The sequence below is a fragment of the Lepidothrix coronata genome, unplaced genomic scaffold (assembly GCF_001604755.1).
Source record: "Lepidothrix coronata isolate B3197 unplaced genomic scaffold, Lepidothrix_coronata-1.0 Scaffold55, whole genome shotgun sequence".
NCBI classification, from domain to species: domain Eukaryota; kingdom Metazoa; phylum Chordata; class Aves; order Passeriformes; family Pipridae; genus Lepidothrix; species Lepidothrix coronata.
In genome coordinates this window covers 136,001-162,682 of record NW_016690235.1, presented here as the reverse complement: position 1 = coordinate 162,682, position 26,682 = coordinate 136,001, and the positions used below count along the sequence as shown (strand labels likewise).

The window sequence follows — 26,682 nt, the reverse complement described above, 5'->3', positions numbered from 1 at the left end:
TTTTAAAGGAGCTTACATTTAGTCCAAGAATTGCAAAGATTTTCCAGCAGTTGGTTAATGTGTATTCATCACACAGAACATTAAAACATATTAACTTAATTTTTTCCAGCTTATTTAGATGTGGTCACCACAACTGACAACCTTTTGTGACCAGTCATTAGAGACTGATGCCTTAACTTCTTCCTAAGCTTCTCAGCCACACAGGTACAGGTAACTTGTCCAAGTTTTTCCTTTTCATAAAACCCTTACTGCAGTGGACCACCAAGGCCAGGATCTCCAAGGCAGTCTACTCACCAAAGGGACTAGTGCTCTGCCTGTCCCCAGAGACCCCTGTATCCTCTCCCTATAGCTCCTGGAGTAACAGAGTTTTGCTAGTGCATCAGTGAGTCACCAGGCTGGGGGTATAAAGGGGGTGCATATGAGGAGATAAGGAAATAAATAACAAAAGAAGCAAGTAAGTAAGTAAATAAAGATAAACAACAAACACTATTATAACTACCACATGGAATCATGACAGCCAAAAGACTTTGCAGAAATAATCTTTCTCTCTTGTTTGCTTGCTGTAGCTGGTACATTTGACTGCCCTTCAGATCCCCTGAGTATTTACTCAGCCACTGCTTTTTCTCAAAGCACACGTTCAGCACAGCAACAGAGCAGACAGGAACACATTAAACAGTGCAACATGACTGCAGAAACGGGTGAGGGAAGACTGAGAAAGTTGGCATGATTTGTGCTCACTTGGGGAAGGGCTGCATCTTGGCTTGGTGCCCCCATGGTAAGGCCCCCATGGTAAGGCAAAGGGCTGTGACAGCACAGCTTCAGTGTGAGCTGGAGCTGCAGATGCACAGAGAAAGCATGGCTATGGCAAGCGATCTGAGGGATGGGTATGATGATAGCTATAGATAGCTTCTTCATGAAGGTCTCGTGCTTTGTCTGCTTAAAAACTCACAGGAACTGAAACTACAGCTGTACATAAATGCCCAATTAGGAAGTTTTGCAGGAGAAAAGCATCAATTGGTTTATGTTTTCAGAGTAAACTTCCCATTCATTAGCAAGATCACCAGTGTAAATATTTTGTGTGCATTGCTTTTAAATTGTTCAGGTCCCATTTATTTAACTTTGTAAATCAAGTAGACAGTTGTTTCCACACAAAGATGAAGAAGATGAACTAAAACCCAAGTTGTTTCGGCTGCAAGGAAACCTACCACAGCAAGAGACATTGTCAAGACTCTAAAGTAGACAAGAAGTTTGTGTCTCTCTTGTTACATCATTCATCAGCTACAGAGCCCTGGTCTGTACAGACTAGTTTCAGTGAAGGGGATCACAGGTAAAGCCCAATACAAGGTAAGAATTTCTAATAACTGTTACAGAGTTGAGATGAAATTGAGGCGAAATACAATGAACAATAAGGTGATGGTTAAGTCAAACGCAGGTTCTTTTCCTCATACATTTTCTAAGCATCCAGGCTACCAGGAGGTTTTGCTTGAAGTAACAGGTGAGATCAATCACACAAATACCTCAGCTGGAGAGTTGGGGGTTATGCTGGAGAGTTAGGGTTTATTTTTCAGTATGTCTCTTTAGGAAGTCATTTAAAATTTCAGACTTCTTCATGGCAAGATGATAATGATGGCTCTGTGCAATTGTTTGGTATCTCACCTGTGGCAAGGTTAAGCATCATGACGAGAATAGACCATAAACAAGCGCCATTGGCTGCTGCAGGGGTGAGGAGAGGGATGAGGCGATGGGCTGTCCCAGCAGCGCAGGGACACAGCTTGCAAAAGGGGATGCTGCAACGACAGTGGTGGCCTGACCTCAGAGCAGGTTTCCCAAAGGAAGCGTGGGATTTCTAATTCTGGGCAGAGTCCGAATGTAATGGGATGAGGATGGGCATGGGACAAACCTGCTTCTGTTGGCAGGAGCACAAGGAGACCTCCAGGGTTGCCTCACACATAAATTATAACTCCATGAGACCTTCTCTGATTCCCAGGGAATTTTGGAGGTGGAATAAAAAATAGCTTCAAGCTAGCTGAAGTTTCTGGACTTCATGTGGCTGAACTGAAAAAATTGAATAAGACCCCCTTTTGCAGATACCCACATAAAAAGAATTTGATCACACTTTTACCTCCTGGTGCCAGAAATTTAGGTATGCTTTGGTTTTCCCTGAGTATTCACTTCATTTTTTCAAAGGAAGTAAAGTATGGTTGTGAGAAAAGTAAAAATAATTAAAAAATAACCCTTTTTGGAATAATGAACAGTCTCAGATTTCTAAAATTGTCAGACGTCTTCCCCCCAAACAAATAGGCTTTGTAAGTTATCATCATTACTACACAGCCACAATTGTTTTTACTATTGTCTCCCAAAAGAATAATTTCTTCTCTAACTTCAATCTGTCCTTGGCTTCAGTTTATCACTCCTTTACACACACACATGCAAGTCAAAAGAGGCAAAAAGAAAAGCTATATTTCAGAGATTCCTTTCTTTTCTAGTCTTAAAGTTTTTTACATTCATTGTTTTAAAAAGCTGGATTCAAGTAATGTGAACTCATTTTTGAGCATGTTTCAGGCCATTGGGAGGGTCTGGGGTTGAAGTAAGGTAAGCATCCTTCAGCTACTTTGACATAGTCTGGCTAAAGAAAAATCTGCCAGAGTGGCTATGAAGTGCTAGAAGGACCTGGTTACTGGTTAAAATTTAAGTGCCAGCTTTGATGTGTTTCAAGGCAGTCCTGCCTGTATGGGTTCATACCAGAATAATTACAGTATACTCAGTTGTGTTTCAGTGACGTGAAAGCAGATAAGAAACATCCGTTAAATGACTAAAGCTCTCATCTTTCTGCAGTCGTCAATTTGTGTAGCTGGCCTGGATATTCTATTATGACTAAAAGATTTTAACTGGGGATAGTTACTTTGTTTTCTGACTATTTGGAAAAAAAAAAGCATACAAGGATTTTTTTAAAACCCTCCTTTCAAAGTGGTACTTCTCAGCAAAGATATCTTAAAGTTTCGTACTAAGAAATACAGATAGAGCAGAGCCCTAAATAGTTATGCTGTGCAGTCCTATTCCCTCTCCCACTCCCTTTGTGGCTTAATAAATCTGGATTTCTCTTCTGGATCATAAAACAGGTTAGCAGAGAGGCAGAGAGCCTCTCAATTCTCAGTTTAAATCCTAGTGGTAGACAGACTTCCCAGGGTAAGGTGGGCATCAGCCCAAAGGTGCTAATACACATAATGGGACAAACAGGGGTCCCCTGTGCTCTCAAAATACAAATTTCTCTCCAAATTAGCTTAAACCTCTCCATGCCCCAGAACTTCTGAAAAGACTCTCTATTGACAGACAGAAGTGGCCTCATGTTCACAAACCCCCCTCATGGGGGACTTCAACCACCCCGATATCTGTTGGAGAGACAACACAGACAAGGCATAAGCAATTCAGGAAGTTCCTGGAATGCCATGATGATAACTTTCCCCTCCAAGTGACAGAGAAGCCAAGATGGAGAGGTGCTATGCTGGATCTTGTTCTCACCCCCGAGGGACAGGTGAGAAATGTGAAGCTCAAGGGCAGATTGGGCTGCATTGACCATGAAACAGTGGAGTTCAGGTTTCAGGGAACAGCAAGGAGGGTGCACAGCAAGCTCACTACCCTGGACATATGAGAGCAGACTTTGGCCTCTTCAGGGATCTGTTTGACAGACTAACATGGGATAAAGCTCCGGAAGAAAGAGGTGCCCAAGAAAGCTGGTTGATATTTAAGAATCACCTCCTCCAAGCTCAGGAGCAATGCATCCCAACAAAGAAGAAAATGCCAGGAGGCCTGTGTGGATGAATCAGTTGCTCCTGAACAAACTCAAACATGAAAAGAAAGCCTACAGAGAGTATCAGCAAGGACAGTGGTCTGTGAGGAATACAAAGAGATTGTTCAAGCACACAGGGATCACGTTAGGAAAGCTAAAGCCCTGATGGGATTAAATATGGCCAGGGACATGAAAGACAACAGAAAAGCTTCTACAGATATGTCAGGGATAAAAGGAAGACTAGGGAGAATGTGGGGCCTCTCTAGGAGAAAATGGGAGTCCTGATCACCTGAGACATGGGGAAGGTTGAGGTACTCAATGACTTTTTTGCGTCAGCCTTCACGGGCAAGTGCTCCAGCCTGAGACACAGAAGGCAAAAGCAGGGATTGGGAGGAGGAATAACCACCCACTGTAGGAAAGCATCAGGCTTGAGACCACCTAAGGAACCCGAAGCTGCACAAGTCCATGGGATCTGATGAGACAACTGGTAGAAGAGGGAGCTGAGCCATTATCCACCTTATTTGAGAAGTTGTGGCAGACTGGTGAAGTTCCCAGTGACTGGAAAAGCGGAAACATATCCTCCATTTTTAAAAAGGGAAAAAATAAAGAAGACCTGGGCAATGATAAGCCAGTCAGTCTTATCTCTGTCCCTGGTGAGATAATGAAGCAGGATCATCCTGGAAACTATGCTAAGGCACATGAAAAACAAGGAGATGATTGGTGACAGTCAACGTGGCTTCACTAAATCATGTCTGACAGATATGGTAGCATTCTATGACGGAGCCATAAAGCGTTGGTGGATAAGGAAAGAGCAACAGATATCATCTTCACTGTCCCACATCTCTAAACTAGGTTTTGGGAAATACTGCGCTGACCCTGTAAGGAATGGAGACTGTATGACATCATCAAACTTTTTTTGTGTGTTTGACTGAGTTGCCATTTGGTTTAAGGATTAATTTACTTGAAAATCCTAAAGGGAATCATGACAAAGAAGTAACAAGATTCCTTCATTGGCAAAAGTTATCTCTGTTTTTCCACAATGTTGTATATATAGAGAGAAAGACAGATACACCTATTAACATTTTCTGACAGCAATTATTATAAGAATAGAATAAATTGAGGATAACAATGTAACTGTGGAACTATAAAATTAAAATTTATTTATAGAAGAGTTAGTTTCAGCTAAAACCATACTCTAACAAAATCTCCTAATATAAAAAGGCTTTCCTTTCCTTTAGAGTAGAGATGTAATTATGTTAGAGATTGTGTTCATGAACTGCAGTCTTTAGGAAGCAAATGTTAACAAAAATAGGTCCCTAATATTTATACCACTCCAGAACTAAAATAACTGGAAAATGGATTTATTGTAATAGTTAAAGTAACTGCAGTGAAGTGATTTTTCATCCAATTAGGAGGTTTTGTGCTGTTTATTTTATTACCATCGGCCACCAAACAGAGCTACAGTAAACAATTATAGAAATTCTGTTCAACTAACTACAGAGGCAGCCAGATCTTGGAAGAAATGCTTCTACCCTGGAGTTCATTTAAAATAGTAAACATCTCTGTTAAAACAGGCCTGCACAACTGCTGCCTAGCTGAACAAGTTAATAAAAAAAGTTGTTGCTCATAGGTTGAACCTTCTGTTCAACTATTCAATCAAAATAAATTTTTTATCTTTCTCCAGAAACCAAATAATTTTGATGGATACTGCAGACAGTGTATTTGGACTGTGGACAGGGTGTTTGGTGTAAGGTGAATTTTGACCACTTCTCTGATTTTAAACTACAGAAGCTGGTAGCACTTCCAATTCCCATGGACATGGCAAGCCCCATTTGTAGGCATATAGCCAAGAAACCATTAAGGGGTGAAGTTGAAACTCTGTCTTGTTAAAAACACAACAAAATTGACCTTGTATTATATGAAGGGAAAAGCGTTATTTTGGCATTAGGGACTGGAGCAGGGGGAGGTTAGGAGAACTCTTCTAAATTGCCTCTTATTAGAGTAAACAAACCTGTTCAGTCTCAAAAAATGGGGCTTCAAAGCATCTTTATACTTATTCCCACACAAGGGCCTTTCCAATGATGCATCTGATTGCAAGGTAGACAAATACTCCTCCTGCCTTCAACAGAGAGCCCCAGTGGCCTGGAGGTACTACATGGGCACTCTGTGCCCACCAATGTCCGTACTTTGCAGTGATTCGCAGGAGAGGGGATATGGCTTTCACTGTCAGCAACAAGGGAATTCAGCTTTTAGATCCTATACTATGCTGGATTCTCTCCTACTTCAGATTTTAACACTTGGAAGGTTTCACTTGATTAACTCTGAATCTCACACAGACGGTCAATAGCTGAGCCACATTTTTGTCCTACGTCCTCAGCCATAAAGCCACCGGCCTCATTCTTAGGAGCCTTTGCAACATGTGTTGCCAAAACCTTGCTCACATTCAGCTCTGACTTTTAGTGGTCTAGTATTTGCTGGGCTGCTCTGCCTAAAACAAATGGGCAGCAGCTGCTGCCGCCTTATTTTCAGTCAGATATGTAACTAGGGAAAAATGAACGAACTGGTGGTAAAGTCATTTTGTCAGAGGTCTAATTGGCATTAGCAAGTTGCAAACTGTAGGTAATACAGCATAAACACTTGTAATAAACTATTTCCATTAGTTATTTTTCCAATATGAATAAAATTGTCTGAAATTATCAGAAACGCTGTAGCTTCCAGAACCTTTATGAGGTAACTAAACATGCTGTTTTACACAGTGTTATTTTAGAAAGAAAAGTACTCTGACATTTCACAAAAATGAAGCAAATCCACTGAATACTGGTTGTCTTTGGGTGAATTCAAGTTCTTATGCTTGTGGGATCAACTCAGACACTGCAGACACAGGATTAACCCAGATTTTTTTTTTCAAAGGTTTCTTCACAGCAGATTTTAACGCACACTGATATGAAATCCTTACACTCTACACGGACATCAACAGCCTCACAGCATTTTGAGTAAATACAAGGGCTTCCTAGGAAAGCTGGTCTTTTTGGCCTGGATTTATGTCTTGCACAGAATTAGATGAAATCCACATAATTCAGGAAATAATTAATGTTCTACCTAGCACTCTGAAGGAAAATAGATGCACTTATATTGACCTCTGTGTGTCAGATTGAGGAGCCATATCAGACTGGGGGATTATATTCATTTTAGACTTGGAGCCCCTGAATTGGAGAGGCTCAGGACAAGCAGGGTGAGGTGAGTGAGAGCCTTGGGCAGGTGGGAGGAGGATACACAGCTTTGCAAACGAACAAATCAGTCTGGCAGGTCAAATACCATTTTGGTCAGCACTCCACTAAGCAAGCAGAACACTGAACGATGCATGAAAAGAAAATACAGTTTGCTTAGTCTGTCTGCATAGAGAAACAGAAACACTACCAGCCAGTGCTGCTACATTCCTTTTTTTAATTTTATCTTTTTTAGGAAGGTCCTAGCAGCAATGAATATGAACACTGCAATCCCAGCTGGACCTCTGCTATCACCTTATTTATGTCTCCCAACAGACAGTTGTTTGGTGGTACAGGCAGCTCCTGGAGCAGCAGTAATCATGACCATTCCTGTAAAAGCAGCACAATTGTCCTTTGGTGACAAGTGATGCCACTGAACACAGAGGTAGGGAAGATCCTATCACATCTTGTTGCTCATCCTTGCACTCAGCATTACAGACCTTAAGTCTGACTGTGCTTTAAGCTGAAAAAGCTGCCATTTTAAATCTCTGTGCCCTTAAATTTCTGTGCCTTGATCTCCCCTTAGCTTCCTGTATGATTATTGCTCTTGCTCCAGCCTGTGGGCTAAAAAATGAAGGGAAACAGCTATTTTTCAAGTGTGTCACTGAAGAAATCCATGCAGCAAAAATGAACCTCCACTAGTGGCAATCAGCATAGCAGGGCTGAAGGCAATGCCAGTCTGCATCAGCCAGGGGCTGATCCCACTGCACCACTTCGAGGGTTTTTACTTTTTCTTATGCATGATGATAAAATTCATTTTAGCAACAGCTACATCAAAACAAATCAGATGAAACAGGGAATTGGCAGAACTGGCTTTCCAAAAGGCTCTTCTTAAAGAATTTCATGAAGAATCAAAATTCAGTTTGCTTGGAAACAGTTAACATGATAAAGGAAGTCATCAGTTTGTAGCAAAAAGAAAAAAACCAAACATTATTAAGGTACTGGAACAGCATCTTATTGCCCTGCTGCATCACCCTACAGTCATCAGAAAAAATGTGCCTTGCCTGTTGTCAATGGCAGCCTGAACAAAATGGCAAATCCTGTTACCCCACTGAAATGCAATCACATCTTTTATTGGAAACAGTAAAGACAATATGTGACATTCACAGACTGAGGGTAAATCTGATGGGGCATTTGTGTAGGCTGACATCAATTACTTGGGCTTAACTGCATCATGTTTACCAGAAAAGGGGGAATAGTTTGCAAAACATGACAGCAGGGTCTTGGAGATGCAGGAGAAAGATCCTGTCTGTAGCATAACTTGAAGTCTGGTCTTTAAGTGCATGTGTGGGCAGAGATATTCTGTGCATCATCTCCCCATGCAGATGCACTGCTCACACACACATATATTATTCCACAAGCAACCTAAATATCTTAAGTTTAAAAACACAGCTCAGCTCTCTTGCTGCAAGGATAAACTGCCCAGTTCTGATCATCTTTCTCAGGTATTTTAATCACTGAAATTCCTCAGGCTTCCCTACTGAACTAATCTAAGAAGATCTGACCAAAAATTGCTTTCCAGTTACAAAAAGATCACATGTATGTTTTTGTTCTTATCTTTGCTATGCACAAATAAGCTACTGACAGGAGGGATAAATGATAGAAATGGCAAGGATGGCTTTCAAACGATGCTATATGCAGCTGTCATGGAGACCAACAGGAACTGGGGTTGCTCAGCACCTTCTTAAATATCAAGGCGCCTCTCCATGCAGACACACACATATGCATCAACACCTTCCCTGCATGTACATACATGCCCATTTTATTATGCCATGTATGCATAATAACTTCATCCTACATTTAAATCTTTATGCACATACAGAGACGGGTGCTAACTAACACTCCTTCTGCAACACACACACACACACACACACACACACACAAAATCTAACGACAGGCACCAGAGAAATCCAATGCAGCTCTGCAGACAGAAAGTGCTCGCTGAAGCCATGCAGTGCACACCCAATCCACAGCGATTGGTGTCTTACCATTATGTATAATAAATAACAGTGTTTAATAATAACAGCACAGCTGTGCTGCCTGCACTCACACCCTCCCGACTCCATGCTCCTAAACCATTTAAACAACGTGGTCCTGTACATGAAACACAGAATGAAAAGCAGGCAGGACATGATCACTGCAAGAGATAGGCTTCGGCAGTGAATGCTGCTTCATGTCAGAGTGGGCTTTTCCCAGCTTTCAGACGTGTGATCTGCATGTCTAATAATGAACAGATTTAGTCAATCCATCATTTCTGGCATCAGTCCCTTACCTTGAAATGCTGCAGCTGAAGTATCTGGTCCTCAAGCTGCTGTCTCTTGCCTTCTATTTCTGTCTGCCTTTTCCTTTTCTCCTTGGAAAAATTATTTGAGAGAAAGAGAAAGAGAGAGAGAGAGAGAGAGAGAGATATCTTGTCAGAGAAGCGGAGGCTTTAAGGGTAGCAGATTCGTAACAGCATTTAAGCAGTCAAATGCATCTGTACAGATGTCACCAGTCCCATTTCACCTGCTCGTCTGCCTGCTGGTATGCAAACAGCAGTGTTCTGGGAAGACGCCAGCCCCAGACGAGCCGGTTGCTTGCCAGCAGGAGAAATTCTGCTCGCTTGCTCCCGGCAGCCAGAGCAGCAACAGAGTGCACAGTCCCAGAGGAGGGGAGAAAACAGGCATAACAGCTGAGAGAGAAGTTAAAGGGACAAAGATGTGATTTTGCTTTTGAGATGCTGGGCCAAAAACATGGATAGCGTGGTGCAATTGTGCGACAGTAAGGTGTCACAAAAGCAGTGGGTGGTATCACAGAGGAAGGGAGCCAGTTGCAACCTCATTTTTCCCCAGCAAGGCTGGTGGTAAGGCTTTCTCTGGGCTCAATGGGAAGAAGATGTTTAAGCCAGACTGTACAGGATTTACCTGCAAAGTATATGGGATCAGTAGCTGGCTGTGTTTAAAATTCAAGCCACCAGCACACACTAGCAGCTGGCCCTTACCAGGTCCCAGAAGCTGGACTGACCAAGTGGCACCAAGCACAGCACAGTCATTTCCTCAGCTGAGGGTTTTCATGGTCCTGTTCATGAGCACAGCACTCACCTATGCCCAGGCTGCTCCCTTCAGTAGGCAGCAAACTCTCCCAGGCATTTCAAGAGGAAAACAAACTGCTTTCCCACCCTTCAACACCTTCCTCTTACAAAGGATCAACTGTTTGCCTTTGTCAGTCTTCTGTACCTTGTGGGGAGCGTTTCTTCTCACCCATTCATCCCCATCCTGGATCAGGTTCCCTCTTCTGAAGGTCTTTTCTCATTTTAGATTTTGTAGCCAAGATGGACTAACAAATGAAGGCAGTCAATAAGCATACCAGCCTCTGTTTTCACTAGAACAATATTTTTTATTCCCTATCTGCAAAAGCTTTTTTTTTAAATTTAAATATTTCAGTAGCTGTAAGGTTGTGTTTGAAGACATTTAGGGAATCCTTAAATCCCAAAAGGAATTTTTCTTTCTCATTTCTAGGTGCCCTACTAATGCTCTGGGAAATCTCTGCTTTCCAGGGATTTCAAACCTTCATGTCTTTTCCTCAAGGAGTATATGATAAGAGAGGCTGCCTATGCAGAAATTAATTTTTCTTATTTTGGACATCAAACCAGGACATCAAAAATGTTGAGGGAAAATGTTACATTTACAAGGAAGATCTGAATTTTTTTTTTAATTATTATTCAGTGTCAGGCTTACTCAAAACAAGGAGGTAGGTGACTGCCTGGACCACTTCTGCCAAAGAGTTAGACATCAGAATGGCGATGAGAAGGTTGGTGTAATGTACCCAGAAGAGGTGAAGTAGTCAAATGATGCATATGTCAAGCAGTTCTGTAATACACTGCACACTCTTTCATGCTGATTATTCATGTATACCTATGTCTACACCACACATACATGCACACACACTCCCCATTGTCTGAAGTATGCAAGAATGTTACTGTTGAACAAAAACATTCTCATAGAACAGAATTACAGAATCACAGAATGGCTTGGGTTGGAAGGGACCTTAAAGATCATCTAGCTCCACCCACCCTGCCAGGGGCAGGGACACCTTTCCCTAGACCAGGTTGCTCAGAGCCCCATCCAACCTGGCCTTGAACACTTCCAGGGATGAGGCATCCACAACTCCTCTGGGCGACCTGTTCCAGTGCCTCACCACCCTCACAGTAAAGAATTTCTTTCAAATACCTAATCTAAACCTACTCTCATTCAGTTTGAATCCGTTCCCCCTTGTTTCTTCTCTACCTACTCAGGTAAAAAATCCCTCTGCATGTTTCTTGTAGGCTCCCTTCAGGAACTGGAAAGCTGCAATCAGGTCACCACAAAACCTTCTCTCCTCCAGGCTGGACAGACCCAATTGTCTCAGTCTTTCCTTGTAGGAGAGGTGTTCTATCCCTCTAATCATCTTGATGTCCCTCCTCTTGGTCTGCTGAAGTTGTTTTTGAATACGAAAATTAGCTTTTTGGATAACTAAAATGTCACAAGTGGTGCTGCTCTTGACATCTCACTGGTCTGTGCACACAGAAGATAGTTTGTATTTACACACATACAAGCATACAGAATTTATGCATGCACTTTAAAAATCCTTCCTTATACAAAACTGATAGTCTGTGGGTCATCCCTCCTATCACTCCTCCAATTCACATTATCCCTTTGCATTTTTGAATGAAGTAGGATATTGAATGGTTCAGTGGTTAAAAAACCCAACATTATTCAGGGAAATCTCTTGCCATTTTCTTCATTCTGCAATACTAACAGTGTACTTCGGAGTCTGAAAACCAGAATTTGTTCTTTGCTATTTCCTCAAATAGCTGGTTGTCCACGGACTGGAAAAAAGTAGTTCTAAAAGATGTTCCAGTCAATGGCCTAATATTCTCAGAATAAGGATAATTTTGCCCTTTTGTGCCAAGCTGGCAGGATGACAAAATATTGGATTACAAATATGTAGGCATTAGCACCCCACATTTGACATTCCACAGGCCAGCAAAAGGCATGTACAGTTTCACGGTTAACTGATCTACATTTGTAAGTGTGTGCGTGTATATATACATATATATGTGTATGTGTGTGTATGTATGTATATATGTATGTATGTATGTGTATGAAAAACCTTTTCTCTGAGGTAGTAATGAAGAATGGTTTGCCCCACTGATAATACTGGACCAATCAATAGTCCACATGCGCCCTACGGAAATTACATAGCCACAGAAACGGAAGAGAAGGTGGTGAAGATAGTGTAGAAGGTAGGTAGCCATGATCTGAGCCACGAGGAGGCAGGGGGCCAGTGAGCCCCTCTGGGGGCCACTGGGGCCCTGCCAAGGGGCCAAGGGCCCCCAGACCCCAGACCCCAGGCCCCCAGACCCCAGACCCCAGCTGAGGCTACGGGAGACCTGGTATAGTGTCAAAGCTGGACTGGGTCCCGTAATCAAGAGCTGGAAAAGTTTCCTTACTGTCAGCAGCAGCAGAAGACATTGAAAGCGGCAGCAAAGCAGCCCTGAACAGAGACAGCGATGGCTAAAAGCCAAAAAGATAGCCAGTAGCAATGAGATAACGTGAAGCTGAAAGATGCAGAGATGTTCCTGCAGGAGGGAGAGCTGGCAACAAAACAGAGGTAAACTCAACAGAGTTGGTTTGGGGTAAGACTGTATTATTTTCCCAAAACCAGAGACTTTCTGAAGAGGAGGGGTGGACTTCCAAAGCCTTAGGGAGTCTTGAAATGCAGCAGCAGCTAGAGAGAGGGAGAAAGGAGCTGAAAACCCAGAGTTGTCCTGAGAGCCGAGCCAGGACGGAATGTGGAGGAGGTGGCCGTGCCCTCTGCTGCTGCTGTTTCTATCAAGCTGTCGAGCTGGGACAGAGTAAAAGAGCATTGGTAAGACTGAACTGAAAGCTGCCTTCAATGTTCTAACCCAAGAGGAGTGAAGATCTACAAGGAAATCCCCCGAAGGCTCAGACTCGGGGTTGAACTTTCCACAAAGTAAGAACAAAATCCTGATTGCCGTACGTAAATCTGCTGCCTCAAGAAAATGAAGGACACTAACCAGTGCCACAAAAAACTGAAATGAAAGAACTGTGGCATGAGAAGTGATAGACTTTCCTCTTTTCTTCTTGGACTTCTATTGAAGAAGAGGAGAAATTTAATTTAATGTAAATATATATGTGGGTGTAAATAAACCTTTGTAAATATTTTCCCCTTCCGCCAATAATGAATGGTTGTGTTTTGTCTGAAAACTCTCCACATAGGGTGAAAAAGATATCAAGTCCATACCATCATTAAACCCTCTCACAGGGACAAACTGTGGGATGGGGGCTTGAACTTAAAAATTAGATTCTTGGGAGTTTCAAACCACCACAATATGTATGTATGTATGTATGTATGTATTCTACCTTTCACAAAAACCTACTCACTAAACATACAATGGAAACCACCACAATACCTCCTCTGGCTGGTTGTGTCATGCTGTATAATGGATGTGACAAGACAGCCTTATAAAAGATAGATGGAAATTTCTTTTCTTTTTGAGAAAAGGGAAGCACTTAGAGTATTTTCCCTGTAGGCAGCAACACAGCAGGCACTAAAATACTTGAACTACTTACTAACTAGTGGGTTTCTGTGGAGTTAAATTGGAATATTGCTCATGTTTCCATTTCAATGGCATTCAGTCAGTCTGAGTGTATGCCTCTACCCTCTGATTTTGTACCCTCTGATTATGGCTGAGGAATATTACAGAATATGACAACAAAAGCACTTTCCTTCCCCCCCCCCCGCCAAGATTATGTGAATCAGCTATCAGGACATTTCACTTTCAGGTCACTATATCACATTCAATTTAGGTTTCTCCCAGTCACTGAAGGTTGGAACTATATGTGTATCTGGTTTGTATGGGTGGGTTCTAGAAAAGCGTGGTAGAAGATTGGATTGGATCACAAGAATACCACCAAAAACAGCATGCCAAGGATTTTAGAAGTTCAGAAAATGAAACCAGCCCCCACTCAAGCAGAACTTCACTGAAAACGCTGGGATATAAAGCACTTTTGAGCATTTGTTAAAGCACTTTTCTATGTGTAAGTCAGTAAATGTTCCTCATTACTCTGTTCATCTACTTATAGATATTTTTTTTCCAAGTATGCCTGCTGAGTTATGAATTTCTAAGGGTCCTGTCACAAATTAAGTGCTTGCTTTAAACAAATAAGTTTGCTCAAGGATTACAGAAACTAGGTTGAAGAGAGGTGGAAAAGACTGAAATCAGTTTTACTGCTACTGTTATGTTTAAAGGAAAGGATTTGTACCTGTCTTTTGTAAGAATACAGATGGTCATCATGGTTACCTTTCCCAAATGGTAGAAGAGTACCACTTGGGAGGTATTTTCAGGGCACCTTGAATATTTGAGACATCAGTGAGTAAAATAAGATTTAAAGTTTGCACCCCTCCCTTCACCAGACTTACAAGGAAAATTGGAAACTGAAAATACTGTCTTTTTTTTTACTCAGACCTACATGATGGGAAAAGAACATAGGTCAAGCAGCAAGGTGACTCACATCTTGGAAAAATGAGATTTCTATTCAGGCATTCACACATGGATGTGCAAAAGGTGTGCAACACCTTTCCCAAGAAGTTTGATTCTGCAAAGGATGAAATTCTTAGCGCAAAAGTTGGCCATTACCACTTTCCTATTGCTAAAAGCCAAATATATCAGAAACTGAGCAAGACACTATGCACTTGGAAGAAAAAGAGGCACTGGGAGGACCAAACAGAGATTTGTAAAATCATGGAAATAGCCAGTGGACACCTACTGCTCACTCTGTCTACTCCTATAAGGAAAAAAGGGGCATCAAGTGAAACTAGATGGGGCAGGTTTGAAGCCAAGACAATGGTCTGTTGTGGAAATCCATGTGTCAGGATGCTGTGGGTTCTATAAGGTAATGGGGACAATCTGAAGGAATACTGTGAGGGTTACTACAGAAACTGAAATTACATCTAGTTCAAGAAGCCCCTGAACCACAGATGATTTTAAGCGTGTTTGTTAAGTTTTTGTATGCTTGTCCTTCTCTCATGTTAACCCTAACAACCACTGACTTCTTTATCTGAATAGTGTGTTACATTGATCAAAATAACCTACAGTTTAGTATTACACTTGTCAAACTGCTACAGTCAAAAAACCCAAACAATCACAAACCACCACCAACAACCACAAAAAAACCAAACTCAAAACAAGCACAAGATTCAAAAAAAAAAGTTACACCAAAATGCTTCTCTGCAGTCACAGAATACTTCAGTTTTCCACTACAAAATAATTTTTGCTGGAATCTGCCTGCAAAGCGTGGGAAGTGATACAGAGATTACTCAGCTCACCAAGTCAGAACCATCTGTGGTGAAATATACACCTCTACCAATCCCTGGGGCAGTAAACATTTGGTGAAACTCTTTGCTCCCCTTGCAGTGGCAGAAGCACCTGATTTCTTCAGTTTAAAGCCAGCTCAGACCTGTACAGAAAGCACACCATGGAGCAGCACAGAAGCTAAGCACTATTTGATTGAACTCACTCTGAAAGTATGTGCCTAAACCTGATGGCAAGCAAAGGTATCGTACAAGGATCCAAAATAAGATGGTGGGATAAAAGAAAACATTCCCAACTCAACAAAAAACCCAACAGGGATCACATGAACCTTGAGGAGAAGGGTGGTACAACACTGGAGGAGCTACCATCAGTAGTTTCAGTGAATCATTTCCCACTGGCTTCATCCTGCATGCCAGACAAGTGTCCTGCCTGCCATGGAGGAATGGATGGAAGAGGGTGAGCTCCTGCCTGTTGTGAAAATGCAAAATAAATGCACCCAAAAATGGCACAAATGGAGGAAAAATTATAGTCTGCTTCAAAGCAAGGAAAACAGTTATAAAGAACTGTCTTCAAAGAATCACATTAATTTCTTCAGCAAACAATTATTTTCTCCACTCTGCATAGTTGGCAGAAATTATTCCACCTGTATTTAAAACGCATGTATTTTTAGGGCAGGGAGTAAGGGAAAAAAAAACCCAAGCAAAAGAAATGCTGACCCCTCATTATTCTGTTGCAAGTTCAGAGACACCCAGAACTCCGGGAGAAAAGGAGTATCTAGGTTCTGCAAACAATTTCAACCTGCAGTTCTCATAATCCCAAGAAACCACTGTCATGAAAACCAAAACTTTCCCCAGGGGGGTCATTTAAATGACCATTTTCACTGTGGTGACTGCATATCTTTCATAAGTGAAATCAAATCTGTATGTTTGTTTCATCTTTTGCTGTACAGCAGCAATGGTTCATGGGAAAGAAAATATTAAGAAAAACAGAATGCTATTTTTCTCCCTTTTTTCTTTTTTGTTTTGCTTTTCTCCCTTTTTTCCCCACTTTCTTCATTCACATCTGGTCAACTCTTTTATTTTCCTCTTGCGTTTGAAGAGCAGGAACCTCTCCTGAGAGCAACCATCTCTACCAGTTGCAATGATACAATCCAGTATTGGCAGCACTTTGCAAACTCCAGTTCTGAATACCATCTGCTGTTGTGAACAGCATGAAATACAGATCACAGCACTAGAAGAGGCAGGATGCAGAACTGAAGCAAAAACATTAATACATCAAAATAAACACACCTTGAAGAATGGTGGTGCCTGCTCCTTTTGGATCATCAATGCCCACTTTCTGCCAATTGTCCTGTATGACTATGCTTGGTGAAAATTTTGTTACGGGTAGCCACTCAGCCTCCATAATTGAAAGCTGGAGGCTTGTCTGTTTTGAGCACTGAGAAATATATGTTGTTTCAGATTATGGGAAATGCCTCCTCCTGAAGCTCCTCTTCCACCCTGCTCCAAGCAGAACCAGAGCCTACACTTGTTTGTTTCCGAGATCCAACTTTGCTCTACAATTACACCATCAACACCACATAAATGTAAGGTACTGACTTTACTCCCTGAGGCACTTTCCTCCAAGTTCTCTTCTGCCTCAGTTCCCTGAAATCCTGTGGCCACCTGGCTAAGCTTTGCTTCACTTAAAACACAAGCCAGGGACAAATTCCCTGCATATGTATACTGGAATCCAGTTTCTGAACCTAAGGAAACTGCACTCTATGCTCCTATGCGGCATCTATAAGACTGGCACCCTTTTTCACTCACAGTCTCCCTCTGACAGAGGCTCATTTCCTAAAGCACAGATTCAATGTTTCAAATGTCTTAAGTGCCTAGGACCTTGGTCACTCACCTTACTGGACTCCCTCCATAGCTGAACAAACAAAGCAAGTTGTACGTTGGAAAGTTCTACATGGGATGCAGGGATAGCAGGGCTACAGCCTGCTGCTGCAATGCTTGACATGTGTCTTCCATATACCTCCATGTCTTAGGACAAAGCTGTGGCCATTTCTGTCATTCCAAGCAAGAAGCAAATGTGTTATTGAGGAATGAATGACAGGAGTTCCCATTTGCACAGGTGCAGCAGATAAATGTCTGAGGGGAGCAAGTGAAACCCACTTAAAAGAAAAGGACTGGGTTTAGCTCCCTTCCTTCATGCCTGCTTTTTCCACAGTTGAACATGCAGCAGGAAGCAAAGCTGAAATTGGATACCAGGTGAACAGTTAATGATCAGGTATGCCCTTCACTTTCTCTCTTGCAAAACTGGTTTAAAATGGAGATTGCTGTTGCAAGGGTTGATTCCCATTAAATAGACTGCTTGCCATAGCATCCAAGAATTGACTCGGAATGTTAGTTTTGGAAAGAGAATAGATATAATTCACTGAGGCAGAGTAAATAGAAGAGGCTGGAAGTTATGGAAATACTTTGTTTCTCATATATTGAACAGATTCCTTCTAAGGGTAAGGCAGAATCACTTGCAGTGAGGTGAACATTCAGGATGAAGAAATAACATGCTCTCAGGCCAGAAATACACTGTCTTTCACTGCAGCCTCACATCCCTTTTGTCTAGTAGTGAGTGTCAGAGAAATTACTTGCTTATGCACAAGACAAGGGTAGTTTGAGACAGGTAAACAGATACAGTTCCCCACAACTGACTTAAGTGCTTCCAGTAAAGGAACAGACATTTCTGGTCTGCAGCCCCCTTTCTAGATGATTTTTGACACTTGCATGCAGAATAACAGTTATTGCAAAATTCACTTGCTCCATTTCATCTAACAGTTAGGCTACTTTTGCACTGTGTCAAAAGATGCGTTTCTCCTGTGCTGACCTATTAAAGCAGAGAGAGTAGCTCTGCATCCATAGGTGCATTGCCCTCAGCACAGTGTTCAAGTAAGAGAAGTGCAATAGTGATTCTGTCTGTTGGGGATATAAAAGGAGGAGTTTATCCACATGGAGCCCCCATAAGAGTAACTCCTGCTCAGGGCTTCTGAATTATGAACATTTCATAACTGCCACAATCCCACTGCCAATGTCATACCTGAGACTATCCAAGCCAAAACTGTCCAAGAGGAGAATGGAGCCTCTTTGTTGAAGACAAAAATTCTCACAATCCTCTAAAGGGCCGCAGCAAAAATTTCAGCTGCCTTGCAAGCTTTTAATTATAGCTCTCTGGTCACCGAAGGCAACCACCATGATGCACACAGACAATGACCACTTAATTAAAATCACCATGCATCTCAAACAACAAATAGAAGGATGGCACTGCTCCCAGAACAAGAGCCCTTACTGAAAAGTGATGAACACGGGAAGGAATTTCCTTTTTAAAAACTCCTTCATTAGCATTTTTGAATGGGGATACAATGGAAAAATGCCTCATTGAGATGGTGAACCAAAATTATTTTAGGAGAAAACATGGTTCTTCTGATATCCCATGGGGAAATCCTCACTTTAATGGAACAATACCCATTTTGATACAAGAAAGATTTTAGATGCAAGATTCTCCTTTCACTGAATGCTACTGGGTCACCTGAAGCAGTTTCTGGTCTAACACAATCCATGTGCCTTTTTGATTGGGCCACCACCATAACGAGTCCTTGAAGTATGAAAACGTTTGGTTGACTTTTCTTCTTTCCTCCTATTTCTGAACTGAAACTGAACGTGGGCTGAGACCCACAGATGCTGCTTCCCTTCAGTTGCCGAGAGGAAAAAAGCCACTTTCCTATGAATTTACCATTTCATCATGGGTGTCAGGCTCTTAAATGGCTGATGAGAGGTGATGAGGGTCACTGGAGTCTGAGTATCTTTTCTGTGAGATGTAACAGTGAAGCAAAAGTTGACTTATAAATGCCAGATTCCCACTCTCTATTAATTCCCCATCAGTATGTCTTCCAAAGCTTCCAAGTTTTTACACTAACTCTGAAAATGTGTAAGAGCTCAGAGTCACCTGAGTCTAGAAGCAACATTCTCCGCAACATCAAGTATTTCTGGAAAGTACTCAAGAGACTGTACAGAGCCCACTGTTAGTATAAATCATGAAATGGACAGATTTATCCATTAATCTGGATAATCTTTAATAACAGTAATAAATAACAGGCAGCTGTACTTCATTACCTAATGTCCACTGCAGCTAACCTCAAAGATGTTGTGCATAGCTTGCTAGCACTGATCTTGTTATACTGCAGCCTAAGCTAGATGAAAAGTTCTATGTCTTCATCTAGCAAAGTGCCTTTCTTCCTAAAAATAAGGTGGAATTTTCTAGGTACTGTCACACAGAACATATTCTGAAACTTCTATTTTCTCTAGAAAATGAGCAAAATTCTGAAAGAGGCTACTTTTAAACAACTATTTTTGTTTTCCTGTATTTTTCTTAAAAACATATTTTGGATAAGGAATGTTAAACAAACTTTGATCTAAGTTTTTATTCACAAAAGTATACAACAAGGAGCCTTTAGGCTGAATACACTATTTGTAGAAAACTAGTTCATTAACTCTCCCTACTCTCATGTTGCTACTGACTGGTTTTGGTTTAAATCCATGCTTTTCAATGTATATCCTTTCACTGTTTGCTTCTGAAACGGAGAAAGACAGGATTTGGTTTGTGTGGCTTAATTTAATCACATTTCCACAGCTTCAAACAAAAGTCTCTTGTTTACTCTCATGCTCCATCCACTCCTTAAATATCTCTTCATGCTGCCAAAGAGGCTGTTGTAAAGCCTGTGGAAACATCTCTGATTGCAGCTGCATGTGCAGAGGAACACCTATACAAGGCTTATCTAGAAATGAAAAATAAATCAGGATAGTTTTAAGTCAAGGCATCCAGGCTGAAGCTGTGATTGCTTATGCTGGTTTCCCCCTAATCAAATTTCTGGTGAGGATCTCTATGCGTTATTTTTCACTCGGTGAGAACTTAGATCAGAATCACCAAGACTTGGATTTCAGCAGAACTTGTTAATCCATTTTAATTGCACGTATGACAGACATCTCCACCTCAAGAAACTTAAACTTCCTCAGGACACAGCATATTAAGTGGGAAGAGGAAACTGAATTTTCTGCAGTGGAAAGGGAATGAACTGGTCTGGCTGGTCAGCACAGAGCAATGGCCAGGATCCATAGGGACAACCAGTGCTAATTCTCGTGCTTGAATCATATCCAGCTTTTTGCTTATTATTTTCAAAGTAATGGTACAGAAACCCAAATGAAGGAATTAATACATAGAGCTGGGTTTTGTGTTTTAATCCTTACAGTCTGACTGGATTAGCCAATTATTTCAGAGTCCCAGTGCCTCACATCAAAATGTTTTTACTGAGGCTTCCTCCTTTTGCTTGTGTGTGTGGCAGCTTGCCTGCTGACACTGAGGGTTTTGGTGCCGACCTGCATGGAACCATGCCAGATCTTCTTGTTTTGCAGGGCTATGCTTGGCAGTTGTACTGTACAGGGCTCCTCTGCTGCTGAAAAGCACTTCTCGTCATTTGGGAGGGAAAAACTATCAGCTCAAAACCCTTTCTTTAAGCTTTTGTCCAGTGTTGGTCATGAGCTAAGGATACTCAAATTGTCTGATGCTCAGGGATCTGCTAACACAAGTGGCAGTTACCGGTGTGATTGAGTCCTAACTTCTACATCCAGGAAGAATGTAATTCCACATTCATGACTGGTTTTACAGAGAAAAGAAAGAGGAAGAGAACCTTCCCTTCAAGCCCAGTGTGAAGCAATCAAAAGTCTGAGACTTGTCACCTTCTAGCTGCCAGTGTCCTTCCACTTTGGTGATGCTAATGAGATGATACACCAGTTCACAAATCACCATTCTGGCTAAGTTTTCCTTTCTTTCTAAAGAGGGTGTAGAGGGCTGGGTTCCTCTTGCTTTTTGACCAACCTTGAAGATTCTATACATTTGTGCTTTGTGAAGACCCACATGGGCCTGAGAGGGCACTAGTGCCTCTCTTCAGTTAGTGGGTAACTCCCTGCTGAGTCATGGAGACTGATGGGGCTGTTGGATATGCCATTTCTGCCTCCTCCCCAGTTCATCAAGGGAATCACATTACTCCAACAAGAGACATAGAGAGACCATGGATCATAAATGATGAACATGATCATGACTGGGAGAGTCGATACATTTATGTGCTTGGTAAAAAAAGCATGCTGTGATCCAGGTATGCTAAAAATCCTACCCAGCCTCAGCATTGGCATCTTGCCTTTACAGCACATAAAACAACTGGCTTCATCTCCAACCAGCTTACTTCTGGAAAGCTTATTTAATTTGACAGTTGTAGGACCACATGCCTTGATACTGAACCTTAGCAGTACTCTATGTCATTCCTTTAGGTCAGGCATCTCAATGCTTTCTGTGTGAATATGAACAGCTGAGACATTATGCTATGGATGGCCTAACAAATCCATCTGCTGGCCTTCTCCATTCACCATCGAAGGCAAAGGCCACCCTGATCCTGGTAACTCAGACGGACTCTGCTGCAGCTTTTCATCACTATCACGTCATCTCAAGTAAGGAGGAGACGGTGAGCACATGAAACCTGTGACATGTGCCTGCTTGTCTCTCCAGGGATGGATTGGCTGCAGATCCTCAAGGCAGAGGGCTCAGGGCTGCAGGCCACAGGCAGGATGCAGAGGAGTGCACAGTGTCAATCTGATGCACTGATGGGGGACACCTCACAGTCTGAATCTGTCTGCCTTGATGCTTGGGTCCAGAACCCAAATCCATGTACAGATGGCAAATTTCTGCCATCAAAGGTTTCCCCCCTTCAGAAAACTGACTGCATTCCTCCATGACTTGCATTCCTGATGTGAAGTGTATCCGGGAATTCACAGCTTCAAGGTCATCTCAGTGACCCATATGACTGCTATGTAGTTTGTGCAAGTTTGTCTGCCCAGTTGCTCAGGGTTTGGGGAGGATTGAAACAGCAAAGCCTGTACAGTTTGGAGGAATTTCATACTTAGCAGACACACGCATCTGAGAGGTTTATAAAACTGTGAAGCATTTGAAACAGCTTGTTAAACAGCAATCAGAGCACAAAACCCCCCTAAACCCTGTAGATAGCAGAAGAAGCTTCAGTGTTGTGGGTTGATTCCTGCTTCTTCCTGCCTGCCTCCTCCAGCCACAGTAACGTGGCCTCTTCTACTGCCAACAAAATGCCACGCAGGTCCTGTTTAACTTTTCCTGTAGAACTCCTCCTCCAGTGTTCTGGAGGCATCTGCATAAAGGAGGTCTTACTATTTTACAATCCCAGATTTTGAAATCACTCCTCTCCTTCTTTCATGGGGCATTCCTGTCAGTTTTGCTCTTCTGTTTCACTTGAAAATGTGTCTCTTCAGCAATTCCTCCTGTGAAGCTGAAGGGGGGAGAAGATGCAACTGGAGACAAGTCCCTTCCCAAAAGTCAAATTATTTCTTCCTCATATTGTTACTCTATCCTGACATTCAGAACACACAATTTCGCACACCTGAACAACCTTAAGGAAGGTCAGATCCCTCTCTGAGGCTGCCTTAGCAGGTTTAGAACTTTTCCTTAAGGCTTTATCCTTTTAGGGTGGGTAGCTTAGTCATATCCAAGGATTCAGACAACATAAAGTCATTGAATAGTCATCATCAACTGCTGTCTCTAGTGTGTTACTCTGTACATCCCCGTTAACAGTCCCTGGTGAAGGATCTTTTTTAATTCAGGTCTGTGTGAAATGTGTATTTCATTTTACTGAGCTCCTGGATTAAGGTGCAAAATACAGCTTGTGGATAGGATGCAGTATTTTGTATGGTTTGTACACTCTGATTTTATGCAGGAGCTTCTAGAAGCTGCCTCCTAAGACTCCTAAGCTGGCTGCACCATCAAAGCCACAGTGTGGCAGAGCAGCAGTTTTCAAGGAGTGTACCCCACTGCCTTGACCTGCAGACTCTCTTTGGCCTGGAAGACATCATGACCTTTCAAGTGGAAAGACCTTAAGAAACATGCTCAAAAGGCAAAAGATGTTCAAGTACGTTGGCCAAAAGTGATGCAATGCACCATGAAAATTCGAGCACCTGCCTCTCGTACCATAGCATAAGGTTACTTTGTCAGAATTCTACATGGTATTTGCTCCATACTTGTGCTAAACTAAATTAACCACCATCATCTATACTCTCTTCATGGTAATAAATTTGGAAGTAAAAAGCTAACTTGCTCTATAAACTACAATTAATGGGATCTGCCCTTGGTGGCCGGGCTGCTCCACAGTTTCTCAGTTGATGCTGACTTTGCCTTAGCAGAACTAGCTGCCAGCTTATGAGCAGAGAGATAATTTCTGGAAACATTACTGACAAAGGTAGTCAAAGATACTCTATTACATTGGTACAGTGATTATAGTGTCTCTTCTTTTAGCTAGAGGTAAAAGAGAGAGGTAGAGGGACATCAACAGCTTCTCAACTACCTAACGGGGGAATTTTCCAGAGTAAGGTGAGAACAAAAACCCATGTTTTTATTTGTTTCATACCCAAATAAAACCAGATTTGAAGAGAGGAAAAATACCACGTGTTTTTCACCTCTTTGGTTTTCCAAGAAAACTGCTGGCCCTCCACTTAACTACTCACATCTTCCACACAAATCTAATTTCAGTTTGATGGCTGTGCTGCTACCTGGAAAGCTGGACCACTGCAGAGCTCAAATACAGCATGACACTGCCCACAACCAACTCACATGTCTTTGCAGGGACCTGCAGAAGAGGATGTAAAGCCAACACCCAAAGTCCACTTAGAAAAGACATAATTAACACTTTTCCAGGGATGGCAGGAGAGTCTGTGAAGAGTACTGGGAATTTATTTTCAGCTACAGAAGAGGGGTTGAAAAATCCCTCTCCTCTATGGATCAGCACTTGTGTGATACGTAATCAGTTACCCCTCACAATAATGGAATTCGAGGGAGGTTTTTCATGGTCTGAATGTTAGTGGACCAATCATCCTGCAGAGGCAGTAGCTGCTAAGCTCTAAATGAAAGCCAGTTCCCACAGCTCAAGTCAGCATCACATTTGGCTGCAAGTCCCCACACAGGAGGGGACCAGATAGTTCAAATGAGGAGAGGACTTCGAGGCTTTGGTAAGGTCAGGTTAGAGAGACGTTTTAGTTTTTGCCCATAGTTTGGCAAAGTAGGATTGGGCTCCAGACAGGATATAGAATATTAAAATATTCAATTTTTGTAAGATCATTTAAAAGAAAAGTCCCTCCATCCACAACCACTCCTGATGCTCACTGCTTTTTGTTTGATGACCTCTTTGTCTTTGGATCTCTCAGTCCATGGCAGAGACAACACTACCTACTGTACCCAGACCGGGCTTCCAACTGGTCTGTCACCAGAGACAAGCAACTTTATTTAGACTGCAAGCTCTTTGTGGCAGATACAGTCTCTCTGTTCCGTAAATGCACAAAATCTAACAAAAAGAGGTACTAGTTGCTGTTTGGGGTTGTTATGTTATGACAGCAACAGTCTCACAGCCAGACCTAAGCGCTGTGCACAGGAGTTCTGTTCTGTGAAAACTATATGGATTCCCAAATCCTGAGCCTGAATTTTGTTTTTCATTAAACCCTTACTATATTTGGCAGTGCTATAGATGGACACACAAAATCAGGATGCTTTCTAGATGTCAGGCAAAAAGTGTCTTGAGGTGGTAGCTCACAAAAGCAGGGAGAAATTATTTTCCACATAGACCTACTCAGAATTTATAACTCATTCAAATGATTCAAGCTTTTTTTTTTTTTTTTCACTGAAGGACACTAGTTTGACATCCCATCAAGCTCTCAGTAAAACTATTAAAGAAAACTTCAAGTATATTAGCACTGGGATTTTCAAATGGCTTCACTCAATATCTTTAATATCAACACAATAAGGTCACTGTTTGGACATCTGCAGTGCATGCTCTTTCACTTTACCAGAATAAACTTTACAGACAACATCACTGATTTGGCAAGCATCTGTCTCCGGTACCACTGAAATCATCAGCAATCCACTTTCGAAATGGATCAGCTTGCCTGCCAAATCACTGCTCTGCACAGGCCCTAGAAATAACAGATTTCCCCCATGAGAGCAGCTAAAATGTTAAAAATGACAAGCTGTATGACTGGCTACGTATCACAAAGAAAAGAGGGCACAACACTAAGCTCTTACAGCAAGTTGAGTTTTGCTTGACACAGCATGCACAGCACCACTACAGTCAGATCATGGCAAGCCAGCTAGTAGTGACACCATTGAATTGCAAGCTCCTGTCCCTGAAATGCTGGGTGTTTCCTAAGTATTCCACTCAAGCAAGGACAAATTGACAGAAGTGTTCCAGCCTGTAGAGAGTTCATGGTGAATTCACTGCCAAGCAGGCTGAGGTGAATGAAGCAGCCTAGAGGTGAGGGGCTACTGATCAGTACATGCCACTTTATCTATGCTCTCCACAGTCTCCTGAAAATAATATGTACAAAACTCCCTGTTGCCAAGAAGGGATGGGAAGAGGGAGACCTGTGTCCCCTTTTTTCAAGCGAACAGCCTACAACAGTTTCCAAGATGGACACCTGAAGGTCAGGATGCCACCCAGAGGGACCTGGACAAACTTGCAGACCCATGGGAATCTCATAAGGTTTAATACAAGACCAAGTACAAGGTGCTGCAGCTGGGTCAGGGCAACCCCCAGTGTCAACACAGGCTGGGAAATGAACAGGTCGAGAGCAGCCCTCCTGAGAAGAACTTGAGGGTGCTGGTGGATGAGAGGCTGGGCATGAGCTGTCAGTGTGCTCTCGCAGCTCAGAAAGCCAACTGTGTTTTAGGCTTCATCAAAGCAGAGTGGTCAGCAGGTTGAGGGAGGGGGTTCTGTCTCTCTACTCTGCTCTGGTGAGACCCCACATGCAGTGCTGCATCCCACTCTGGGGTCCCCAGCACAGGAAGGATACTGACCTCTAGGAGTGAGTCCAGAGGAGGCCACAAAGATCATCAGAGGGATGGAGCACCTCTCCTACAAGGAAAGACTGAGACAATTGGGTCTGTCCAGCCTGGAGGAGAGAAGGCTTCAAGGTGACCTAATTGCAGCCTTCCAGTATCTGAAGAGAGCCTACAAGAAACATGCAGAGGGATTTTTTACCTGAGTAGGTAGAGAAGAAACAAGGGGGAATGAAACTGAAAGACAGTTAAAGTTTAGATTAGGTATTTGAAAGAAATTCTTTACTGTGAGGGTGGTGAGGCACTGGAACAGGTCGCCCAGAGGAGTTGTGGATGCCTCATCC

At 42.3% G+C, this 26,682-nt stretch overlaps 1 protein-coding gene across 5 annotated transcripts in view; it reads right to left on the bottom strand.

Moving 5' to 3' along the window:
• LOC108498099 (paralemmin-2-like) overlaps positions 1 to 26,682 on the bottom strand; it is a 266,564-nt gene that overhangs the window by 208,477 nt on the left and 31,405 nt on the right. For 4 of the 5 annotated variants that reach the window (XM_017816398.1, XM_017816399.1, XM_017816389.1 and 1 more), the window contains exon 2: positions 9,326 to 9,406. In XM_017816398.1, the coding sequence (XP_017671887.1) occupies positions 9,326 to 9,406 (81 nt within the window). Of the gene's footprint in view, positions 1 to 9,325; positions 9,407 to 9,558; positions 9,762 to 26,682 lie in introns of those variants that run through there. The other variant, XM_017816392.1, reaches the window with a different exon arrangement.